General features: G+C 32.7%; 1 protein-coding gene across 1 annotated transcript in view; it reads right to left on the bottom strand.

The window, feature by feature from the left end:
- Positions 1 to 26,071, bottom strand: part of LOC136977829 (glutamate receptor ionotropic, kainate 2-like) — a 42,210-nt gene extending 16,139 nt beyond the window's left edge. The window contains 11 exon segments of the mRNA XM_067273410.1: positions 17 to 103; positions 105 to 212; positions 298 to 411; positions 8,471 to 8,575; positions 9,491 to 9,643; positions 10,750 to 10,911; positions 10,980 to 11,033; positions 11,112 to 11,302; positions 18,414 to 18,665; positions 18,752 to 18,916; positions 25,905 to 26,071. Coding sequence (XP_067129511.1) covers positions 17 to 103; positions 105 to 212; positions 298 to 411; positions 8,471 to 8,575; positions 9,491 to 9,643; positions 10,750 to 10,911; positions 10,980 to 11,033; positions 11,112 to 11,302; positions 18,414 to 18,665; positions 18,752 to 18,916; positions 25,905 to 25,965 — 1,452 coding nt within the window. The 5' untranslated portion in view covers positions 25,966 to 26,071.

Below are 26,071 nucleotides of genomic sequence, written 5' to 3'. Positions count from 1 at the left end.
TGAGAGCAAAACTTACATTTTTAACGAGTTCTCCAATCATTCCATTCCATTCACTACCTTTTAACTTTCCGTATTCTTTATCTTCTACTTCATGGAATTTAAAAAGTAAAATTAGCTATTTCAGACAGTTTCTGGACTAAAGCAATAGAATGACCTGTATATTGTGGATTATCATCAGTATAATTTTCACTTTTCATGAAGTACGGCTTATTCTACATAATCAATTAAAAGTAAATATCTTTAATATAATAATAATTTATTCTTTCAAAACTAAAGATCTTTTTAATAATGGCATACCTCAATAGATGAAACTCTAAGTACCATTCCAGAAATAATCTCTCTAGATTCTTCTAACTCTTCTTCTTTGGTTTGAATTTGTGTAAATTTATTTATTTTATCCCATTTGCCATCCTGTAAATTTTACTATTAAAATTACCAAGTAATTGTAAGATCATTATTATTTCTAAAATGTTTAATACTGTAATTTATTACAGACTTGTTAAACAGTCACTTAAACTAAATATCACAATGATTGAGTGAAATTAGTAATATAATACTAACATTGAATATAATTTATAAACCAAATTATTCAGTACAACTGCCAAGCTTATGATATTATATATGTTACAGTCAAAACCCATTTTTAGTTAGAACGCGTTTTAACTAGTTGAAACTAGTTGATACTGGATGTCTTTGTTAAAACCCGTTTTGTCTAGTTAAAACTAGAATTTACTGCTAGTCATAAATGAATTTGAGTTAAAACTAGTTTTAACTAGACAAAACAGGTTTTAACAAAGACATCCAGTATAAACTAGTTTCAACTAGTTAAAACGCATTCTAACTAAAAACTGGTTTTGACTGCAACATATAGAGTGATTTGGGGTAAGATGGTAAGCAGGGGAAGATGCCTACTTTTGATATTTTCAAACAGTGACGTCAGATACTGTCATGTGTTTGTATGATGAATCGTTGGGCCAATATTCAGTGCGGAAACCTGTACTTGGCTACTGTTACCTCATTTTCTAGATCCGAGAAGAATAAAAGCAAGATAAGAACGAAGTTTTTGTTGCAAAATGTTTTTGGAATCATTTTAAAACTAAAAGTTAAAATAAAATTTATTAAAAAATGCTAAAAATAATTAATGTGCGAGTTAAGGTTCTAAAGTTTCCATTGTGAGCTACCGCCGATCTCGATCGGACATGCTAGAACACGTATTCCACTAGGCAGGCAGCTTACCCCGACAAATGGGAAAGATGCCACATTTTTCTTGGGGTAACATGCCTATTTTTTGTTAATTGAATTCCAATATGCCTATTTTTAATAAATTTTTGTTTTCTTGTTTTATTGCAGGATATGCATAGAAATTATATAAGGACTTCTCAAAAAGGTTTTTGGACTGAAAAAAGCTTTCAGCTAGCTGTAGAGCACTTTAGAACGAGCGGGAACTTAACAATATTTATACTGCGCTGTTATACTTAGTATGAAGTACTTTGTACTACATATGCAATAAATTAAATTTGGTTAAGATATTCGAAAATTAATTTTATGCAATTGTATTTGTTATCTTACCCTAATGGCATTTGGCATCTCATCCGGATACTTGGGGTGAGATGCCTAAAATGCCAGACAGTAAAAAAGTCGTCATTGCAAACACAATATACAATTATTTTTCATATACTCCAAAGTTTTATTTGAAAAACATGCTCAAGAATATGATATTTTCGTTAGAGACCTCCAAAACCCAAATTATCGCTATAATTTCCTTCATAAGCATAATGTTAGGCATCTTCCCCCAAATCACTATACATAACTTTATTTCCCCCAAACATATTTATGTAGCTAAAATTAGTTTTAACTAATGTTAAAAGTTAAAACTAGTTTTATCTAAAATCAAAACATGTACAGCCGTAAATTAACTAGACAAAGCAGGTTTTGTCTAGTTAAAAGTAGAATTTACTGCTAGTCAAAAATGAATTTGAGTTAAAACTAGTTTTAACTAGACAAAACGGGTTTTAACAAAGACATCCAGTATTTTGACTGTAACATATACATTTGTGTACATCAGACAGACATAAACTGTTGCCTAAAATATGATTTTTAATATCACTTTTTCAAAATTAATTGCAATCACAAATACTTATATTACAAAGATACCGATAATATATCTTTACACATAATATTAGTCTTAATTAAGAAAATGCTTGTTTATTAAAAAGATATTTTTCTTTTAGAAATAAATTGAACTATTATCTGTAGACAATAGTTCAGTTTAGTAAATGTTGAACATAAGTGTTAAACTTAAGTTGAAACTAGCAATTATTTTATTTTATTGTGACATCTCATGGCTGCAATGTTTAATTATTTTAAATGAAATAAATTAAAAATGTGTGTTCTCCACATCAAATTAGTGTCTTGCCCCTGTACATCATACTTTTCCTGTTAGCAACAGAATTGTGCCTATTATCTAACTCCTTTCCGGGGAAATTTTTGAATTCAAAATTGACATATGATAACATACAGCATGGAAAATTACTAATGTCCAAAATACGGTAAATCGTACAGTAACTGTTTCTTTAAATATTCCACACAAATTAAAACTTACAAATGGTTAACAATAAAGTAGGTCTTATATTAACTGTTACAGGGTAGTTAAAACTTTGCTTCATTATGTCCATGGGAAAAAATTTCAATTTTTCAATCGCCAACGGCTTTTCCAACGGCCTTTCCCGCTGTTTAATACTGTTCTAACGTCTTTCTCAACGGCCGTAACGGTCTTTTTAACAACTGGTCGGGTTATTTATTTATTTATTTTTTCTCGTAATTTTAGTTTTAGTTCTTTTCCCTGGGTTTACTGAAGGGGTTCTGTTACATACTGGGTTAGAGGAGGTTGGCATGCCCCGCTCCTTCTCTCCCTTCACCAAGTAAACCTTGCCCACCTTTCTCTAACTATTTTTTGGACTTTTTCATTGCTTCCAACATGTCTATGAACACAATCGAGGACTTCATAGCAAGCTCAAACAAGGTGCTGTATGAGCTTAAAGGGTACTGTGCCAATAAACATAATAATAAATTAGGTTCTAAAGAATCAACGCGTGTTATAACTGAACATTTTACGAAAGTTATTAAAATGGCCGTGACTTTCTTTAAGGCTAACTGCTTCCCAGAATCCCTGGGACAAAAGCTGGCCACACTAATTTCTAAAGAAGAGGACCGCATACAATTAGTGACATCTCAACAAGAGAAGTCTTTGGCTGCAATCTATGAATTTAAAGCCGATTTTGACAAAATAAGTAAAACTAATGCTGATAATGACCACATACAATTACTGGTCACTCAACAAGAGAAAACCCTGACTGAAATCACCGCTTTGAAAGCTGATGTCGACAAAATAAGTAAAACAAATACTGACAATGATCATACGCAACTATTGGTCACCCAACAGGAGAAGTTCTTGGCTACAGTCTCAGAGGATATAAATAAGGTTACTGAGGCCACTAAGAGATTGGAAATAGAGTTTTCTGGTGTAAGAGAAATAGGTAGGGCATCTGAAAATATGGCAAGCGGTAGTGAAAACAGAACATTATACAGTGACATCCTCAAGGGGGGCGCTAAGCCTAAACCTAAAAACACGAATTTTCCGAACACCATACTGGTCTACCCAACTGATAGTAAAGCGAACTCTGAGGACACCAAAAGACTATTAAAAGAAAAGATCAATCCAATACAAATCAAGGTTGGCATCAGAGGCTTTCGTAGGATAGAAGGGAAAGGAATTGCTATAGATGTTGGTACTAAAAATGAACTCCAGATTCTCGAAAGGGAAATTAAGGAAAGGGCCCCCAATCTTAAAATAAGGGTTCCGAACAAAAGGAAACCAAAGGTTCTTATTAGGCAAGTACCAAGGCACCTTGAAAAAGAGGAGGTTGTTAACTGCATCTTCCAGCAAAATGAGACTATTCATGCTAACTTTGAAAGGGAAAAATTTGATGAGGGGTTTGAATTGAGATATTCCTTTGGAGGAGATAGCAAAAACAATGTGGTGAACTGGGTGGCTGACGTTACTCCATATGTGCTGAAAATCCTTACCACAGTACGGAAATTAAATATTGAATGGGCTCGTTGTTGGACAACGGAACACTTCTCTATACTGCAGTGTTTCAAATGCTGCAGATTTGGGCACCAAAGCAAAAACTGTGAAGAAAAAGAAGAAATCTGCAGCCAATGTGCTGGCAATCATAAATATAGAGACTGCCCGCAAAAGAATAAGAGTCCTATTTGCCATAATTGCCACCTTCAGGGAGATAAAGACCAGAAACATAATGCATTTGACAGGGTTTGCCCAGTTTACAAACGTATAAGGAACTTAATAATGACCAGGACCAATTATGGGGACTGACTACAATAGACTAAATTTTCTGCAAATAAACCTACAGAGGTCTATCGGCGCAATTTCTTCACTGGGCAAGGACTTATCTAACTTTGATATTGTACTGTTGCAAGAACCTTATAGCATTAGCAACAGGGTGGCTTGCCTTCCACACAGGCATCTTGTAGTACAGGACAATACTCATACCCCATGGGCTGCCATTGTTGTGCCCAATAACAATGTGGCCATACTCCATCATAAGAAGTATACAACGGACAAAATAGTCTGCATCGAAACCACACTTGGGGACCTCAGTCTGATTATTATCAACGTTTATGCTCCAGGCAAGGAAGACATAACTAATGAACTGGACCAAATACAGGATATCATAAATCACTTCAAGGATAGCCAATATGTGATTGCTGGTGATCTAAATGCCCACTCGCCTACTTGGGGGGGCAAGAAATTGGACCCCAGGGGGGAGGCTATCGAGGAGTTCCTAGCTGTGAATGGTTTGGTTGTTATTAATGACCCTAATTCCCCTCCTACGTACGAAGGTCCCAGGGGGCATTCCTGGATAGACATAACCTGTGTCTCTACTAGTATAATTAACAAGTTGCACAACTGGAAGGTCTGCACTAAAGACAGTCTATCGGACCACAGTTACATTAACTTCCATATTGGCTGTACAGATGACTATAGCACAATAAACAACATCAAATTCTACAGAACGAACAATGTGGATTGGGACTTTTTCTTCGAATGCCTAGATGATCGGATAGATCTGTCTCCCTCAATTAATAATAGGAGTGAGGCTGTGGACTACATTGACACCCAGATCCTAATGATCTCGCAAGTCTGTGATGAGTGCTTCCCTACTGATAGACCAAGGAAACAAGGGGTACCTTGGTGGAACAAAAATCTGGATAACATGAGGAAAATAAACAACCAAAACAGGAAGGCTTACCAACGCTGCAAGAACAATGACAGGGATTCTCTAAAGTTACGTTATCAGAACTATCAGGCCATCTATAAGGAGGCTATAAAGGACGCTAAGGTTAAATCATGGAAGGAATACTGCTCCTCCGCTTCTACAGACCCATGGGGTTTTGTTTACAAATGCTGCGCATCTAAACTTAAGACTCCCTCCTGCCTCACTAGTATCTGCTCGTCTGATGGTGGTGTGAAAAATATGGAGGACACGATCAATCTTATAATGGGGACCCTATGCCCGGACGATAACGAATCGGACGATGATTCTTTCCAGCACTCCATTAGGGAGCAGACTAGTGCTCCATTGCATTATAACAGCCCGCATTCTTTTACCGTTATGGAAATTGAGGCAGCTGTCAATAGGCTGGCAACACGTAAGGCTCCGGGTCTGGATGGGATAACTGCGGTCATTGTTCGGAAAATTTGGGAAAACCGTCCGAATCTCCTACTAACACTATACAACTTCTGCCTAAAGTTCTGTATATTTCCTGCCGATTGGAAAAAAGCGAGGATGGTACTTATTCCCAAGACCAAAGATGCCCACATCACTTCTCCGGGAGATTACCGGAATATCTCCCTACTTCCCATTTTGGGTAAAACATTAGAAAGGCTAATAATGAATAGAATGGTTTGGCATTTGGAGAAGGAAGAATACTTAAACGTACAGCAATTTGGATTTAGGTCTGGGACATGTACAACGGATGCCATTTTCTCACTGGTTAATAAAATTAAAGCCCTGCAAAACACCCACCCATACATTATGGGGCTCAGTCTGGATATAGCAGGCGCATTTAACTCGGCCTGGTGGCCTATGATATTGATGTGTCTTAAAAAGAGCCAGTGTCCAAATTATATATTCAACATGATAAGGAACTACTTGCATGATCGTACCGTCACACTACAAGTGGGCTCACGTTCCCATACTCGGCATATCACACGTGGGTGCCCGCAGGGCTCCGTGCTGGGCCCGCTATTGTGGAACTTGTTGTTCAATGGCTTTGTAAATGAAAATTTTGGAGGTGTCTGGACAGGGGCCTATGCTGACGACGCGATGATACTGGTAACAGCACATTCAAGGGCCGAACTTGAACACAAGGCCAACAGAATTCTGGAGGAGGTCCTCAATTGGGGAAGGAGGAACAGGCTTGAGTTTAATCCAAGCAAGACAAAAGGGATAATTTTTACCAGACCAAGGGCACGACATCTATACAAAAGGGTACCGACCATTAAAATGGGCGGCACCAGTGTTAAGGTAGTACCAACATTAAAATACTTGGGAATCTCGCTACACCACAAGCTTAGTTGGCTTCCTCATGTCAAGAACATTTGTAATAAAACTAATCTGCTATTCAATAAAATGACAAAGGTTGCGAAAACGAAATGGGGGCTCTCTCCCCAAATTATGAGTGTGATCTATGATTCTGTGTTCCTTCCTATGATCTCATACGCAGCCCCGGTCTGGGTCGAGGGTCAGAACCAGGTACATATTCATCGGAAGCTATAGAGCGCCCAGCGGAGAGCACTCCTTAGGATTTGTAGGGCGTACTCGACAACCTCCACGGCAGCCCTGCAGGTCATCGCAGGCAAACTGCCAATTGCACAGGAACTCGAGATGGTTTCGCAACGATGGAAAATGAGACATGGCTTGGATGTTTTCATAAACAATGAGAACTATAACAATATAGAGCAAACTCTACACTGCAAGTATAGTGAAGCACCAGAGAACTGGCCCTTTATTGCCAGTCACCCCTGGGCAGACCAAACTCTGGCCATTTTCTCGGATGGATCGAAGGATGGAGAGCAGGTAGGCAGCGCCTTCGTTGTCTATCAGGATAATAATGAAGTTCACCACTCCTCATATAAGTTGGGAAGATTCTGTTCCGTGTTCCAAGCGGAACTTTGGGGTATCCTCTCAGCCGTAAGATGGTGCAATGATAACTTTGGTGGTATGAAAATTAATCTCTTTACTGACTCCAATTCCTCTGCGCAATCCATATGTAACTACAATTGGCGCCACCCAATTGTAAATCAAATCCTCAAAGAAATATCAAAGAATGTCAACAGTTTTGCAATCGTTTGGGTAAGAGGACACATTGGAGTCTGCGGGAATGAGCGAGCGGACGAGCTGGCTCGTTGTGCTTCAAATATGAATTGTAATCCAAGCTACACTGCAATCCCTCAAAGCTTCATAATTAGTCGACTCAAAGAAAGTGCGCTTATCAAGTGGCAGCAGATCTGGGACACTCAGAATAAAATAACAAGAAACTTCTTTCCCAAAGTTTCTACTACTGCTGGACATCTCATCCAACATAATGTCACCCAGTTCTACACAGCGCATGGAAGGTTCCAGAACTACCTTTACAGATTTAACAAGTCTTCAAACCAGAACTGCTTTTTGTGCGATGTCCCTGATGGTGTGGAGCACTACCTATTTTGGTGCCCCATGCTCGAGGACATGCGTCATCACATTATTACCATGTTGCCTGCTCATACCAACTGGCCATGCAATTTAAATGTACTTATCAACGATAAAAACATAAATCAAGCTTTTAACAAACTTGTTAATATGTATTTTAAAAGAACGATGGTCAGATAGGAATATAATGGATAGTGTTGTTTTGTTACTGTAATCTCCAAGCGAATTACTCTGTTCTGATGCTATATTCTTAATGTGAGCAACTTTGTTGTTAAATATTATATTGGCTATGTTTATTTATATACTTTGGTCGGACAAGCATATGCTCTCAAATATTAAACTGTATTATATTCAAAAGCGAATAACTTTGTTGATTTGTATTTCTAAAGTGTATATATTTTAAACCTTATTCCGTAATCTATGGGATATATGGTCTGATTTGTATAATTTCAATGTCATCTCTGCAGTTGTAACCTACACGCGAGCTTTTATAAACTATTATCTTTGTGTTTATATTGTATATAGTAAAAATGTTAAAATGTAAATATTCTCTGTACCTCACCTCGGTAATGCACTGCGGTGCCGAGGCAATTTGTAATAAAGTCTTTTACAAAGTGAAAAGTGAAGTGGTTAACAATAAATTTAATGAGAATAATTTTGTATTAAAATTTAATGTAAATAAATGGATAGCATACCACTTTTAAATTTCCATAGTACACACGGGTTTCTATTAAATTAAAATCCGTCCGAAAGCCATTTTTATCCAATTTTATAGTCCCGGTTAATCCGTCGTAATTAATCTGAAAATGAAATATTTGATGTTAAATACTGGAAATTGATAAACATTTACTGATCTGTTGTGTGAATAAATTGAGATAAGAAATTTCCAATTAAATTATTTTATCCTTTTATAAATTTAGGTGATAAAAAAATTATTTACGCTCATCTTTGGGACAGGGCAAATTAAATGATTTAAGTATTTTGTCCGTAGAAAGGGATTTATTTATTTAAATAAGTGTGATATTATTAACTAGTTTGCCAAAGAAAGAGCTAGGAAAATAAATATTTAAGATATAGATATATTATTTATGTAAATCGACTTCTAAGCACCTTCTCTTTGGCAAATTCATCTATAATATCGTGGAAATATATATTTGTCGAAATTTTCTGTTCAATCGCTAATAATTATAGCTTGATCTGTCAACCTTACCTGCACCATTGTTGAACGTAAGTAATTTTTAATCAATTTTAATTTTGAGAAAGAAATGTCCAGAAATAAATAAATAAAATTATCATCAACTGTCAATCCCGTAAACACTATGTCCTACATCTTTTAAAAATAACTTAAAAATAAATCTATAGATTTAGCCATCTTCTACTACATGGCAATGATAACTTTAAAAATGTAAAGTTAGGATTGAACTCTCCATTTATCACAGAAATATGAAATAAAACTTAATGTTAACTAAGTAAATTTATAGAGTGGCACAACACAGGGCAAACCTTTTTGATAATAAGTTTTTATAATGTTCTTTGGAAGTAAGTACAATAATGTTTTTTGAAAGCAATTCTGTTCTTACATCCAAAGAACAATAAGAGAGAACAAGAAATAATCTGGACACTCCTCCTCTTATTGCACCACTGAATTTATATACACCTTTAACGATAAACTATGTTACAATTTTTGGTATGATCAGATAATTGAAATAACTTACGGATTTCATAGCATCAACAATTTCTTTTCCCTGTTTCCAACTTTGTTCAGACTGACAAGACTGTCGTGTTGGATTTAGGCGAAAATAAGGACCGAGTTGCGTTAAAGCCGTAATAAAATAATAGACAGCGTCATACATAAGAGCAAACTGTGTCTGAAAAATAATAGCAATTTTTAATATCTTTTTTTAATAAAATAAATCATGCGTTAATCAATATCTATTTTTATTAACAGATGGTTTTTTAAAAATTATTAGTCCAATGGGTTATGTATATGACAATTCAGGATGCTGTAGATTTGCATACTGTAAGTTGATCTTTTCTATGAAAATGATGTGTGGATTAATAGAAGAGGGATCGACAAAATATCGAAAAAGTTGGGACTCCTGTTCTAATTTTCAATTATAGGTCTCAGATAAGTATGGAGAACAATTTTCACGCTTATATCTTATAGTCTGCAAAAGGATACGAGTCTGTAGAATTCTAACAATAACAGTGGTATTTCTATTGTCAATTTTCCCAAACATTATCAGTTTCCTTTGAAAACCTCTAAAGTAACATACGGCCATTTGGAAAAGAGCTCTTCATTTATAGACGATATGTAGTCATGTTTAGTTTTTAAGTTAAATAACTTATTGTATAATTTATATACAGCTTTGAGATAAGGTCGCTATTATCCCATAATGTGAAACAATTTGAACTATTTGCTAATAAATCCTTTATAATCAAACTTGAAGTATGAAATAACTATTCCATATTTCTGCACGTGATGCACCAAGGATCTGTCTTATTAATGTATCTTTAAGCATGTTCTTATCAGCAACCGTTTCAGAACAATGTTAGAAAAATCGATTACAAGTCGCTAATGTCCCACTACCACAGATTATGTTGCGACTAGGCGTAACCTCGGTTAAAGACTAAAAGATGAACATTCTTAAAAATAAAAAAGCTACAAATACATATTGACTATTTCCGCCCTATGGTCTCTTTCTATTTCGCCCTTTTCCCTCCTATCTGCAGAAGGTTTGGCCAGACCCACAATGGAAGAGGAGATGTGATGAGGAATGGGATCTAACTTATCCAGGATAATCCGCCCACGAACAATTTTTGGGTCTGTACGCCTGGATTTGATCCGAGTCCCCCGAACAGTAGGCCAACGCCTAACCTACTCGGCCATCTGGCCTATATTCATCTTTCATATTAAACTGTAAATTTTACTTTATTATCGAACATGTGAGGATATTACGAAGAGTTTACTTACAGTATTCAGATAGGGTTCAATTTGTCCTTTCACGCCAACAAGAACGTCTCTATCCAGTTCGTCCAGGATCGTTTTGTATTGGGAATGAGTGTTATTTACTACTTGAAACATAGTAATATTGCAATATTTATTGAACTTCTGAAAATTCAACGTGTGCACATCCTACAGGCAAAGAAAATTTATATTGGAAAAGACTTCTGCACATTTACAGTGTTTTAAATTGTACTTACCAGAGAAGTGAAGAAGTAATTATGGTATATGTCAATCATCTGCATTTTTTCTGCCTATAAAATAAAGTATTTATCAAAATAAAAATATTTCAATAAGAAAATAAAATTTTATAATGAAATTGTATTGTTTACCTGGTCCAGTATTTCAATAACATCAGAAGTAGGAATATCAATTAAATAGTTTCTAATATGTAATTTTTTGGTTTCCTTAAATACCTTTTGAAATTGAGAAGGATCATCAATTTGTTTTACATATATATTAAGCATATTATCATCTTGCTTAAATTTCTTCTCAGTTAAGAGCGCATTTAGACGAATTAATGCTGAGGAAACAAAGAAAATTTCATTTTAAACAGCAAATTAACTCCTAAATATTTTTGCTTCTCGTCTGTGATAAATATATCTTGATGTGGCCTAAATTTGGCTAATTTTTCCAGACTTATCACATCTTGTATGCCAAGTGATGAAAACGGAGTCAGAGATCAGATCCAAAAAATATACGCTTTCATTAACGTTGGAAATGCATATTATATATAGCAAGATCATCGAATTTTCTTTATATATGAGTCAGAATATTCTGCTTATAGTCATGTTTCCAAGTGTCACACACTTGCATACTGCAATTACTGCAAAATCGCTCAGGATTTATTAACAGACTACTATTGTGTGTCAAAATATAATTTTGACCAATTGAACGTTTTACATTTATGTCCATAAACAAATAATCCTCACACACACAAGTTTTATAAATACGATATAAAATGCTAAATAACTTTACATAGATATAAGCAGAATTAATTTTAACTCTTGAAAGAATAGGCCATATTGAATCCATTGCCATTTTAGCCTTGCGTTTATTATAATTTTTGGCCTGTAAAATTTTAATATTTTTGTTAGAATGTCACGTGTAAGGCTAGTAATAAGAAATAATAAATTTCTGTTATATATTTATTATATATTACATAACAAACTGAATATTAAAAATAATTTAAGTTAAATTATTTCTTTTATCAACACACATATTATAAGATATAATATAACCTATTCAAAGCTCTCTTTTATTTAAAGCTTAAACTTTAAATATATAAAAACAATAAAAATTTAATACTCAAACTTTAAAACCCTTAAATTGTGATACAAAAACGTGAGAATTTCATCATTTTCAGGCATAGCCTATTTCTTGCCGGCTCATAAATGTTACCTCCAGTGCTGAAAATTCAATGGAAGATGCTGAGGCACTTAGATATTTCACAGCTATTTTGCTAAAATTAGGACAAAGTTCTTCAGCTAATTTATCAAATTAATTAGAAAAATGTAGAGATTCTCGTCCATCTTGATCATCTCCAGAAATGGAAGCTTCAGGATTTAATTCTTCTTGAGATTTTGAATTATCTAAGCTATCGATTGTCCATCTTTTTATTTCCTCTACCGTATCTTTTTTTTTTTGAAATTTTATTTTGAATCTTGAATCTAATAAAGATGACAAACATGAAGACTTGTTTTCTATATATGCTGAAAATCTTTTTTTTTTTTTTTTATTGAATTTTCCAGTCCTATTGAGGTAGTAATGCCACTAAAGGAACTAATGTCCTTTGCTTTTGATAATAGGAATAATTTCAGTCTCTCTATTGTGTGAATTATCGAAGATGAGGTGGTTTCTCGGTTGCTGGCTTCCACAGTAATTTCTTCGAATGGTTTTAAAAGTAGAACAATTTTTTCAACGAGAGACCACTAATATGTGCTCAACGTGGAAATTTGATTATCTACATCATACGTGACAAGGACTTTTTGCTGTTCCAAGTTTTTTTTTGCAACATGTAGTATGTAGAATTCCGGCATCTTGAATTAATTTGTGTTTCTGCAAACCTAACTTGTCTTGCAAATCTTCCAATTTGCTTATTGCTACAGCAGAACGATTAAAATGTGTGACAATATTTTTATTAACTGTGATTATAGTTTTCGCATCTTGTTGAGAAAATTTGCATTCGTTTAGTGTCAGCTGCAGCGTATATGTAAAGCATGATAATGCCTCTAAGTTGTAATTCCTGATTCCAACTACCATATTTGCTCCAGAATCTCTTAGTACTAAGAATATCTTTCCACTTTTCAACTTATACTGTTCAAGAACAATGTTTATCTGTTCATTGATTCGCGTAGCTTGTGGGAACCTTCGAAGGTTCCCACAAGCTACGCGAATTGGTACAAATTGAACTTGGAAATCATTTCGTTTTTATCTTTCCTAAAAAATTTCCAAGCAATACTGGAAGCCACGAGGGGTTTGGATTTGGTTATTAATTAAAATTAAAAAGTTTTCCAAAATAATAATTTATCATTTTAATTTAATACATAAATCTGAAAAAGAAAAAAACAAATCTTTATATTGAAAATTATTTTTATCGTATGAGATGTTATATTTTTATTAAGAATATATAATTTCATGCGATAATAATTACCTATTAATACAATAAATTATTAACACTAATCGGCCGATAATGCGTGACCGATTAATCGGTAATCGGCCATTTTGCTTATCGATGCATCCTTAGTTAATACCAAATGAATCAGTCGTTTCAGCTAATATCTTTATTCTCGCAGTAGCTTTGGTGTGTATATATACAGTATATATATATATCTTTAATCTTTTATTTAAGTTGGAAAAGTAAGACTGTTTTCTTCTGACATAATACTTTATATTCTTTTAAACAGCTTTTAAACAAAACATAAAATTAATCCGTACTTAAGTTTTTCGCCTTCTTAAACAATTTCCATAAATTTTTTCTCGTGACAGATCACTCGCTATCATACCATACGTTTGTTATATGCCTTTTGCAAGGTACAGATTTATCATCATAAATTAAATTTAGAGACATTGCCGCTTTTCTATACATTCTACTAAATCAGAGAGTGTGAGATTTCCTCCATATTCTTGTGATAGAACATTATCTAATGTAACAGCAAATGAAGATTTAGATTCATCTGTCCACGTTGCACGTTTACCAAAAAACTGACTATTAGAATCTCTGGACGGTAACAACGAGATCGTTAAAAGAAGAACAGATGAGTGGTCTGAGCCTATTTCTGATAAGACACAGAAATCATTTACAACACGAAAGTATTTTTCTTATGACACTATCACGAAATTAATTACACTGGCTCTCTTGGTTGCATGGCAAATAAAATTACCTTCTTTATCTTCTGGCAATTAACCATTTAGACAAACAAGACTATTATCCTCACAAAAAGAATAGAGAATTTTCTCTCTGTTATTAGAATCTGCACATAAAATCAAGTTAGTTCCATGTAGCCAGTAATTTTTTATAATAAACAAAGTATTTTTTGAAATCGTCGTAATTACTGTCGGAAGGGATATAGGACACTATTAGCTGGATATTAGTTAACTCTCCAGTGTCTAGTTGTAAAATCAGTGTAAATCGTGTCTGAAATATCAATTTAAACTTAGAGACTACATCTGATCCGAGTCCTCGACTGGGTCTGCCAGGTTCCTCACAACTATGAGATATTTGATGATAAATCTTATAATCTTCAGAAAAAAATTTGATTCAATTACCGAAGATATATGCCGTTATATATAATATAACGGCATATATCTTCGGTTATATTATACAGAATATTATATAAGGTTCCAGAAAGAATATTATATAAGGTTCCAGAAGTTAGGGAAACAATATTAATTATGTAAACCTACATTATAACAACAAACAAAACCTAAAAAACATTGTTCTCTGTCTGTCTGGAAGATTCCACCATTGTAATTACATGCAAATTATCTTATAATCTATCAATAATCTGTTATATCGTATCAATAATTTAACAATCTTGGTTCCTCTTAAACGCATTTCTTTACCGTACAGCCTTAATTTGTTTCTGATAACTCTGCTATTCCTCGAATAATCGTCATTAATAAATACATTTTATCCTTTAACCTGACAGGTTAATGTTACCTTAGGTGCCAAGATGGCGGCTCGTCTTGATTTCAGCAAGGAAACAGTGGGACGCACGTTCTAACCTAACCTATTCTGATAAATTACCATAATTATTAGCAACCAAATTATTATAATAGGTTAGGTTAGGTTAGAACGTGTGTCCCACTGTTTCCTTGCTGGAATCAGAGACGAGCCGCCATCTTGGCACCTAAGGTAACACTAACCGCTGTATCTATATTCTCAATCCACGCTTGCATTTTATCTAAAAGTACTTATAGTTTACTATTTGAAAAAACTTGTAATTTTAACAAGAGTCGAATTCCTTCTTCAACATTAATCTCCTTTTCGGCACTTATACAAGACAAAATCAAAGTTCTGTTCCGTCGACTCACCTGAGACATTTTCCTCGCTTCCCATTCGTTTTCTTACATTTCGCGGTGATCCGTCTTGGGGTAGTGGCGAAAAAGTTTTCCTTTTTTGAGTCTGAAACTAACATCTTTCAAGAAGAAAGCAAAAATGTTCATGCCAACAGCCACGAGCGTCAAACAGCGCTCTTCCCCAAATTAGCCAAATTTAAGTCACATCAAGAGAAAATTAACTTATAAAAGTTGGATTTTTAATCAAATATAAAAAAATAAATATTTAAAATTTTTAATAATACATTTTATTATGTTTATGGGTTCATACTCTAATTTGGTATAAATATCAACAATTATCACATTGTGCAATTAATTTATAATATAGGCGATTATGGCATGAACGGAAGCACCCGAGCGGAGCGAGTGGGCAAATTTCCACGAATGCCATAATCGCTAATTATAAACGAATTGTCACACATTATTTTGTGGTTAAACTACACCTATAACACTATACTTATGAAACTCAAAATCATGTATAAACACAGTGTTTGTGTCAACCGTGCCAAAAAGCCGTGTCATAAAAATATAGGTTTATTCAACCACAAAGTTTATTATTATTATTATTGTTGTTGAATTTTCTAAGAATATTGCAAAATCTCATTATTAAACTTAGAACGAGAATTATTATAAATTATTCTTAAAGTTTCAAGATTCCATCTAATACAGTTTCCAACATACGTAGGCGTTTTTTTTTTCAAGCTCCGATGGTGCATAAAAAAAGACAAGTGTAAATAACAAAATGAATTTATTCCCAAAAGTTAGGTACAAACGTGGTTACTTTTCGACATAATCACCGTGAAAATTGAGTCATTTGTCGTATTTGTGGACGAGCTTTTCCATCCCCTTGTCGTAGAATGTTGCCGCCAATGACTCGAGATGGGCCCTAACGTTTTTTTGAAGATTGTCATTAGTTTCGAACCTCTGCCCTCCTAGCCACTTTTCCTGTTCAGGAGTGGCTCGGCGCTAAATCGGGGCTATACGCTGGGTGTTTAAAGGTGGTGAAGACTTCCACCCAGCTTAAAACTTTTTAATGTGTGAAGACTTCCACCTCTTTTCTGAACTGAAAACGTGGCTAGCAGGGCAGACAGAGATTTGAGACTAATGAACTAATGACAATCTTGAAAAAAGTTAGGGCCCATCTCGAGTCATTGGCGGCAACATTCTATGACAAGGGGATGGAAAAGCTCTTCCATAGATATGATAAATTCCTCAATCTTTACAGTGATTACGTCGAAAAGTAACCATGTTTGTTCCTAACTTTTGGGAATAAATTCATTTTGTTATTTATACTTCTTTGTTTTATGGACCATCGGAGCTTGGAAAAAAACTGTCCTCGTATAAGTATATTCGTATAGTAGAAAAAAATTACTGATGTGTTATGTTTGAATCATTAAAATGGCAAAAACATAAAAGTGTTCTTATTACTGTGAAGAAAATTAAACAATAACCGGCAATAACAAAGTCTCTGCTTGTCAGCCTAATGTGACGTAATTTATTTATTTATATCCTCAAAATTATTGAATCTCATTTGATGTGGTTAATATTTAATGCGATGTTAGAATAAAACTGCACTTAAAGCTTAATTGTAAGGCATTTCTTAAATCAAAAGCTCAAACTTTGAACAAATTTTGATGTGAATTTGCGATTTTTATATCTCGTTACTTGAATTATGGTCCTATCCTCTGTAATTCTTAATTTCTGAATGAAAAACAAAACATTAATTAAAATTGTCATAACAATGGAGCTTTACATCGGAACTTTTCCTTATCATTCGATTATGCACAAATGCTTGTACTAATTTTCCTCTGCTATAGAATATATTAACCCAAGCATCGATGTACTTTGGCCTCAAATTTTGTCATTACGGATGGAGTTCATCCACAATGTGATCAACCAGCATGAATGCGAGATGAAAAAACATGCACTGTTAAGAATTATCCGTAATAACTTTAAGGATTGTCCTCTAAATTTTTCATATACGCTTGATAAAGGGCAAAAGCATTTCCATTCCACGGCTATAAAAGTTAACCAAAGTGGCCCCCTAACCTATTCACTGTTAGATTAACCGAACAAAATTGTCCAAATATGAAATTATTTCTTCGGCAACCCAATAGCGCTGTCTTTCCCCAACGACTTCTGTATGTTGTACTCTTTTTAAGTACCTTTTAACAAAATGCATTTCGGACTCATATCGTCCCTCTTCAATTGTTACATACTAAACTGTACAAAACAAAGGTACAATAAATTCCCGATTTTAACAACAAAATTATTAAAATATAAAAACAATAAGATAAACTTACGGTTAACGTTACCTATGGTTCCAAAATGGTGGCTCGTCTCCGATTCCAGCAAATAGAAGAAAGCACGTTCTAACCTAACCTATTCTAATAAATTACCAAAGTTATTACCAACAAAATTATTAGAATAGGTTAGGTTAGGTTAGAACTTGCGTCCCCACTGTTTACTTTCTTCTATTCGCTGGAATCGGAGACGAGCCGCCATTTTTGAACCATAGGTAACATTAACCAAACTTACATTTGGTGTACAAACCAAATTATTAAATAAACATTTGGCTTTCAAATCTTCAAATACATTATTAAAATCAACAAGACATATAACATAGATAAGCGCACATTTAAAATATAAATAAAACACAAATGAAGAACTTTTACCTCACTTTTACAGGGTACTAAACATTATTGAAGATCCCTTGCTGGCTAGAAATTGATACGAAGAGAAGTGTAATTGCATACTATCATTACTGCTAGTTTTTATTTCTGAATTTAATTTTCTTATTTCAAAATATTCAAGAATTTCCCTTTTAAATGCATTAGACTCCATTATAATTATTTTTAATGTATTTTTTGAATTTCACAACCTTGGCTATTACAGTTGCAGGCTAGCTGTGTCACACAAGCGCAGCCGAACTCAATAATATATATAGGCTACCTAATACTACAGTTTATCTTACAATAAAAGTTAAAATCGTCAACCTGTCAATATTTTTGTATAATTTAATTTAATCATATCTTTATGCGTTAAATCATCGTTAAAGAAAAGAAATAACGAACCTTTCGGATCTTGATATATAATGGCAAACGTTTTCCATTGTTTGGTCTCAATAAAATCTCTAAATGCAAATCCTTTCGTATCGGCATGAGGATGCAAAAATACAGTAGTATCACTGGGTTTAGTGCGATATTCCCAACGGTTTATAAGTAGGGGTATGCCTGCAGACTCCGTTACAGATTGAACGGATGATGTAGCACGCACGGACTGAGGACCAAAAATGGCCACTACTCCATCACTTATCATTTCGCAAGCTAAATAATATATATATAAAAAGATTGAAAATGATTAAATAATTTTATCTGTTACTTAACTAGTGTATTAGTTTCTTTTACAGTACCTTTCTTAGCTGAGAAAAATCCATCGTTCTTTTTAACAATCTCAATGGACGGCCTCAATTTCATATTATTCATGTTCATAATAATACTTTCATTGCTATTTATTTGATCGACGGCTAATCTAAAAGCCCATCGCAGATATTCATAATGTTCCTCGAATATGGCACCTAATTAAAGTAAAAACAATCAATAAATTAATAATAATCCAAATCTAAAAATATCACTACATTTATTTGTATCTTTACAACTGTTATTTAAATATATTTAGAAATACATTCAATAATTAAATTTGGCTACCAGTGACCAGGGCCGCCGCTAGCAACCGCGCGACCCCTTCAAATTATATATATATATATATATAAGTTTTTAAAATAAAATCCTAACAGATGGTGCCCCACACAATTTTAAACTTTGACCCAGAAAGTTACATAACTCGTTGCTGTATTTTTTTAAATTGGATACGAAAACTAACACGAGTTATTTACAAAAGAAATTCAATATTAAATAATGATAAATGCTTACCAATAAAAAATGAATTTAAAAGACATAAAATAACTCGAATTCAATAAATTAATACACTTTTAATTGGAAATATCGTTAATATTATACAGAAGAATATGGTAATGTTTAAAACATGTGTTCAGAGCAAGCACCTTTGTCTATACATATAACTTATTGGTTAGAGGCCAATTCACGTGTAGAAAATACGCAAGGAAATGTTTTTGTCTGCAACAGATAACTTTGTTGAAAAGAGAATGTGGAACTAATTCGAGCATCTCTCTCAGCTTGTCCGGGAAAAAACGGGATTATTTTCATATCATCTATAACACTACTTTACGGCTAAAAATTTGAACATAGAGAGGATTAATAAACCGCAAGCACGTATATTGAAATATCGAAACGAAAACAATAATAATGATTTATATTATGTCGATATGTTATAAAATTCTTATTTTATTATAAATTAATAATTAAATTGCGACTGTAGAGAGTCACGCTGTCTATTAGACCCTATATTATTATTTTTTATTTGTTCTGGGAAGAAATGAATCAACGCGTGACTTGATGCATATCAGTCATTGATTATCTGTACCGCAATTTTTAAATTACGCACCAATTTACAGATATTTAAAGCATACATTTAAGCAAACATCATCTCGGAAGTTAGCAGCAACTCCCGAGTGCAATCTTTGTCAATCAACTACTGGAAAAGTTGTGCAGACGTGCCGGCATTTTGTGTATAAGTCAAGAAAACCACCCCCGTCGCTAAAGCCTACTCACAAGGAGAAACGTTTACTATAGGCCAAAGAAAATTTAAGCTGGATAGACACGTGAAAACAAATCATTCGGAGTGACGAGAAAATAATTCAACATTGGTGGTCCAGACGGTTGGACTGGCATGATTCGAAAAAGAAGACAAGAACTATAGTCTGAACGACAACAAGGTGGTAGCTCAGTTATGGTGCGAGATGGTTTTTGTTCTGAAATTTGCTTCTTGTCCTGTTGAAGTTTAATGTTATTAAACTTATATTTGTTTCCAATCTGAGGTCTTATCACGCCTCTTGGGGAATGCTTTCAATTGGACACCAAGAAACTGTTTTAGCTGTTATACTTTATTAAATATGCATTTCGGACATGTCTGTCCCTCTTCAGTTTTAAAGTAGATACTTTTCGAATTACAACCGCACTATTTTTAAAAAAGAAAAAAAAATCATAATTATACTACATCTATATAAACAAACTTTTTTATTTTGCTACCTTGTATAAAACTATAGTCATATTAGGTGAGGATTATACACGAAGTATACATTATTTTTATTGATTTTATTTTTCCGAGATCTTTCCTACGCATATATATATAAACTATGGTATATTCTAAACACATTTGTTAATAATTTATCGTTTTAGGGTCTACGCACATTCTTCTTTTTACAATCTATTGATCTTATCATCTTTTATTACTAAAATACAGGTTCCTTCTTTACATGTATATTCTAAAAAACACAAAACTTTAAAAAATATATTATTTCTCTCTTAACAATTCTCATTTATCTGAGCTGTTACGATGCTTAGTTCTTTAACGATCTCTGTAATTTTCCTCACTTTCTATTGATTTAACACTCACTTACATTAACTGTAATTCTGCTTAATTGCTCCTTCAATTGGCGACAAAGGGGTACCATAAATCGTGCGTTTTTAAGCCTATGTAATATTGTCGTTTATTCTTTTTTTTCTGATTTTATTTTCATAATTTTCGGGTGTTTAAACCATTTTCTTTTATACACATTACTTTCGAGCAATTATTTATTGTGACATCGTCACTATGCCGGGTTGGAATTTTTAATCATACTTTTAATTTATTTAATTTAAAATATACGCTCTCCACCTCAAATTAGTAGTGGCTTGCCCCTGCTAATTTGAGGTGGAGAGCGTATATTTCATAATACATCATACTTTTCCTTTAACAATAGAGTCGTCCCGGTCATCTATTAACTGCTTTCGGGGAAAAGTTTTGAATTGAAGTAATGTGACTTTAAATTTGCATCGGAAGTTTGTATATGTAATAATTAAATATTTATTAAAAACATTGTAACTGTATGTTTTATTCAATGCCGGATGCGAAAGAACAATAACATTCTATGAATCGTTTTCTATTTGTTAAAGGTAAATTATTGGCAGTATTTTGCACGTTTATTTTTGCTTTCATCTTTAATTGGACAGGAGACTTTGCCAAATTTTTCCTTTTAGATTCGTGTAAAAAAAAAGTGAAAACAAATAACTCTTTTGTTTCTATCGGGTTCTTCACCAAATAATTACGAAAGTGTCGTTGTCGCTATAATAAGAATGCTAAACAGAAAAGATTAAAAAAATTCAAAAAGTGCACGACGTTGAAAAATTAATTTTCCATATAATAAAAATTTTTATTTCTTTTCAGATTATATTTAATTTAAAAGCTTAGGCTTGGCGTAAGAGCAAAATATAATAAGAAAAGCAAAGAAATAATAATTATTTTTAAAATATAATATTCCTAAAAGGGATCATTTTTATTATTTGAGAAATATATAATTTAAATAATTTACTTCTACAATAACGACAAGGAATGAAAAATGTTGTAAATAAAAATTAATATATGCATTTTTTAATTTAAATAGATCGTGAAATGAGATAATGAGAAAAAGAACTCAAATGTTTACGATAGTTTTATTTATTAGTTTTATATTATTTGTTACATAATGAAACGTAATGTTGCATTAAAATTAGTAGTCGGCATTTCTCCAAAGACTTTTATTGCTAGTTTATTGTCCAAATAAACTCCTTAAGTGTAATTTGAACGAATTAAAGAGTTTAAATTTATTGTTTATTAAATTTTTCCATGTTTTCGGCTTTCCCGAATGGGATTTCATAAGCCTGTCTGTATCTTATTTTTCTAAATACTGAGCCTTTTCTTCTAAGAATAATCGAGTAATATAATTAATCTTCAATACTTCTGGATGATAAAATCAAAGCATTTCCGATGATTCTAATTCCTACGAATCTCCATCTGTACTATTTTAAATTAAAGTATTATACAGGTTGACTGCTTTTCTCTATGTTAGTATTTATATATCGCGTGTACTTCCAGTGTTAATTACGAAATAAAGCGCTATAACACATTCAAACACTACGCAAAATTTTGGCATTAGCTTTGGAATGGAATGCGAACAAACAAAAAGAATAAAGTATAAATTAGAAATCCAAAAGCTACTAAATGTGCTTTCTGGTATTATTGAATAGCGGTAAAGTTGCCAAATGACGTCTCAGCGACTTCAATTATTTTTATAATAAAATTTAATTAATGTAGAGCCAAACAGTTAATTTATGATACTTTTATTATTATCATCATTAATTTATTTAGTTTTATTTCTCTAGATTATTTGAATACTGGAATCTTCCCCCTGAAAGTGTTGACGACTCGCATAAGAACTAGAATGAAATGCGAAGTGTTTTCAATTAAAGTTTGTAGATTAATCATATCACTCTCTCGTAGATTCTTTATAATAATTCGTATTAAAATTTCAATAAGGAATTCAATTCTTCCGAATAATTGTAAGAATAATAGAATTAAATAACTATTTATAGATTTTATTGAAAATATTTTTAAATTTTTATCGGGTTGCTTCGATTTTTTAATGTTTTTGACTATGTCAGATGAGATATGATTAGTTTCGACTGGAATAAATGAAAAGCCAGATTCCATACTAATAAATTAAACTTAAATACTACCAAAACTGGAAATAATTTTAGTTTTTCGAATAATAGGTTTACTCGGGAACTCCATTGAAGATATCAAATTGAAAAATTCAGTATAGGAATAATTGTACAATGAACGTTCTGGACAATTTTAAATATAAGTTTCCTCAGATCCTATTACAGAAAGGAACAGCGGGGATATTCGCTTGGTTTTCATATTTTCGAGGCCTCAAAAACAATGAATAAATTGAAAGAAATATCCAGGAATATTCATAACACGTTTCGGCATTTGTTCTCATCTGATGAATTGGGATATTTAAGGAAATGTTAAAATATCTTCATGCATCTGGTAAGGGCAAATGTTGAAACACGTTATGAAATTGTAAGAAATCAAAAGACTGATATTCCTTTGAATTTTTTCATTAAGACAAAAAGTCGTCGATCTTTTAAAGAACTTCGAAAACATTTGTTGCAAATTATTCATTTTATTTCTTGTCTATTAAGAAGAAAATCGTGTGTTTTTATATGGCAGTCTCCGTTTCTCATCACTCGACCATCCCATTGTGCGCCTGACCAAACCCACAATGGACTTGATAGAAAGACTCTCTTGGTGCTAACAGAGCAGGAATACTTTTATAAAAACTTCAGCAACGAGTTGCTTAACATTCCTGGCGACATTCGTTATCATATCTTATTAAAAACATTTTATATTTTTAACTATTATAAAATGGCAAAATGCTTAATTTTGAGGGTAGGGATGAGCTTTATAAAAAATTTAAAATGCTAATAACGAGTAAAATCGTCGTTAAATCTTATCCTACTGGAAATACGTACGATTCCGTTTATCCCCACCCCGCGACCCTTACTCATTAAAATTTAACAGCATCAATCCTCTTAACAAGCAAAATTTCAGAAATTTTCGACAAGAGGCACAGAAGTTATTAAACTTCAAAGAGAGTGAAGAAAATGTCCTCTCTTCACACACACTAACATCCATACATACAGGGGGAAAAAACCCGAATTTTTGTCATTTCTCGACCTTTCAAGGTCCTCCGAGTCTGAAAATGAAAAAAATCTCGGGGTCATTTTTTTGACCGATCGCCATACTTACTCTCTATTATATATATCAGCCGGGAAAGTAAAAATCTACCGAGCAAAAAATCATTTGGCTATATCTTTCTCACCTCTGAGAGACTGGATATATTAGCATCTCTTGAAAATGTATCAATATTATGATTGTTTTTAAATATTAAAATAATTTATATTGATACCAAATAATTTCTTATTCAAATTAAGCTATGTAAGCTGATGGCCGAAGGGACAAAGCATAAGGGCTTCAGCTATAAAATGCTTCGTTAAAAAGTATAACCTTACGCTTATAACGTTATGACTATTCACAACCCAGTCTTTCTTTAAAAGCTTACATTATAAAATAAGGGTGTTACGGTAGCCGGTCGGAGTAATAGTTTACCTATAACGGAGCCAAAAAGATCTAGCAAAACGTTAAAGTTACTTTATCAAATATGGCGACTAAGAAGAATGAATTCCGATTTTCTAACGCTAAAAAACTTCGAACAATTCACGAATCTTTTAATAATACATTAAACAAAACCTGCCTATATAGAAGTACCGTCCGATTCCGGTTTACACAGGTTTTACAGTACTTGCGAAGATCGACTTCAAACGATGAGAACGAATTATGGAGGAATGTGCATTATGTAGTTATATCAAGATATACTAATGTAAAAACAAAAATTGCTTTAAATATGATAATGAAGGCGATAGAAGCTGATATATATTAGAATTATTAGATTCAAATTTTAAGATTATCAAAGGAACGTACTGTACTATACGCTCGATCGAGTAAGGAGATTCATAGAATAGGATTATGTTAAGACAATAGAGAGTAATCGAGAATGATTACATCAATACATCGCTAACAATTTCGTTTTTAATTATAAGTATGAGTATTTAGGGCTATCTATGATATTTATAAGCATAAAAGAAAACGACAATGAGCAAACTTTCTACTATCTAACTTGAGCGTGTGTGTGTGACAAAATAATAGAAATTCTATTGTTGTTTTATGACTAAATGATATAAAGTTATACGAAAATTAAAGTAAGATTCTTAAACAAGGATAAAGACTATCGCTACTATTTATTATTTTTTTATTATTAAATCAAAAAATATTTTTTCATCTACGAAATGAGCTTCTTAATTTAAATTTATAAGTAATATTACAGTATTGAACACGACATAAGTTAATCTTAGCAGGTGTGCTTCAAAAGCACTTTTTCGTAATACTGTTTGACACACAACTTCCTGAAGATTTAACTTGAAAATGGAAACCATTTTAATGTGTGTAATATTTTATTATAATTTTTTTCAAAGTTTCAACTGGTAAAAATTTTTAAAAAATGCAATTATTATTTAGATATTTTTAAGTTAAAATTTAAAGAAATAAAAAAATCCCTTTGTTCTGTTCTATTCCCCTTGTTCTAATATGCATAATTTGTGTATTTAATTTTTAAATAATTAATAAAATAATCGTAATCAATAAAGCTATTTACTTAAATTTCAACTTTAATTAGTCGCATTCCAAGAACAGCTTGTGTATAATATTCGTACGAAGTTCTGTATAAAGTTTAATTTTCTAAAATAAAATTTTAACCAGATTACATTAACGAATATTTACGACGATCGACACATTTCACCATCGTATAATGTAGATACAATTACAAGATTACATTTTAGATAAGCATCATTATTTGGCATATTAATTTACAAAAGTATCATCGGTATATCTTATCAATTAACATAGTTAATGACGCAAAATGTGTTGTAAGATTTTAGTTTAGAAGAAAATTAACTTTAATTTTAATAAAATAGCATTTAAATTAATAAATTTTTAACCTAACTTACCAATTTTAACGACTTCACCAGAAACTGAAGTGAGAAGTAATAAGTATAAGAATATCCGCATAATTTTTAATAGAGAATATTAAAGCACAACTTAACCATCGAAATGCTGTTTTAAAATCACTTAGTACCAAAGATTTTTCTTTGTTTATACCCTCTATACTTGTAGT

This window comes from Centruroides vittatus, unplaced genomic scaffold (assembly GCF_030686945.1).
Source record: "Centruroides vittatus isolate TY-2023 unplaced genomic scaffold, ASM3068694v2 contig_476, whole genome shotgun sequence".
NCBI lineage: Eukaryota > Metazoa > Arthropoda > Arachnida > Scorpiones > Buthidae > Centruroides > Centruroides vittatus.
Note: the sequence above shows the minus strand (reverse complement) of the source record. Positions and strands in the feature narration are given on the sequence as shown.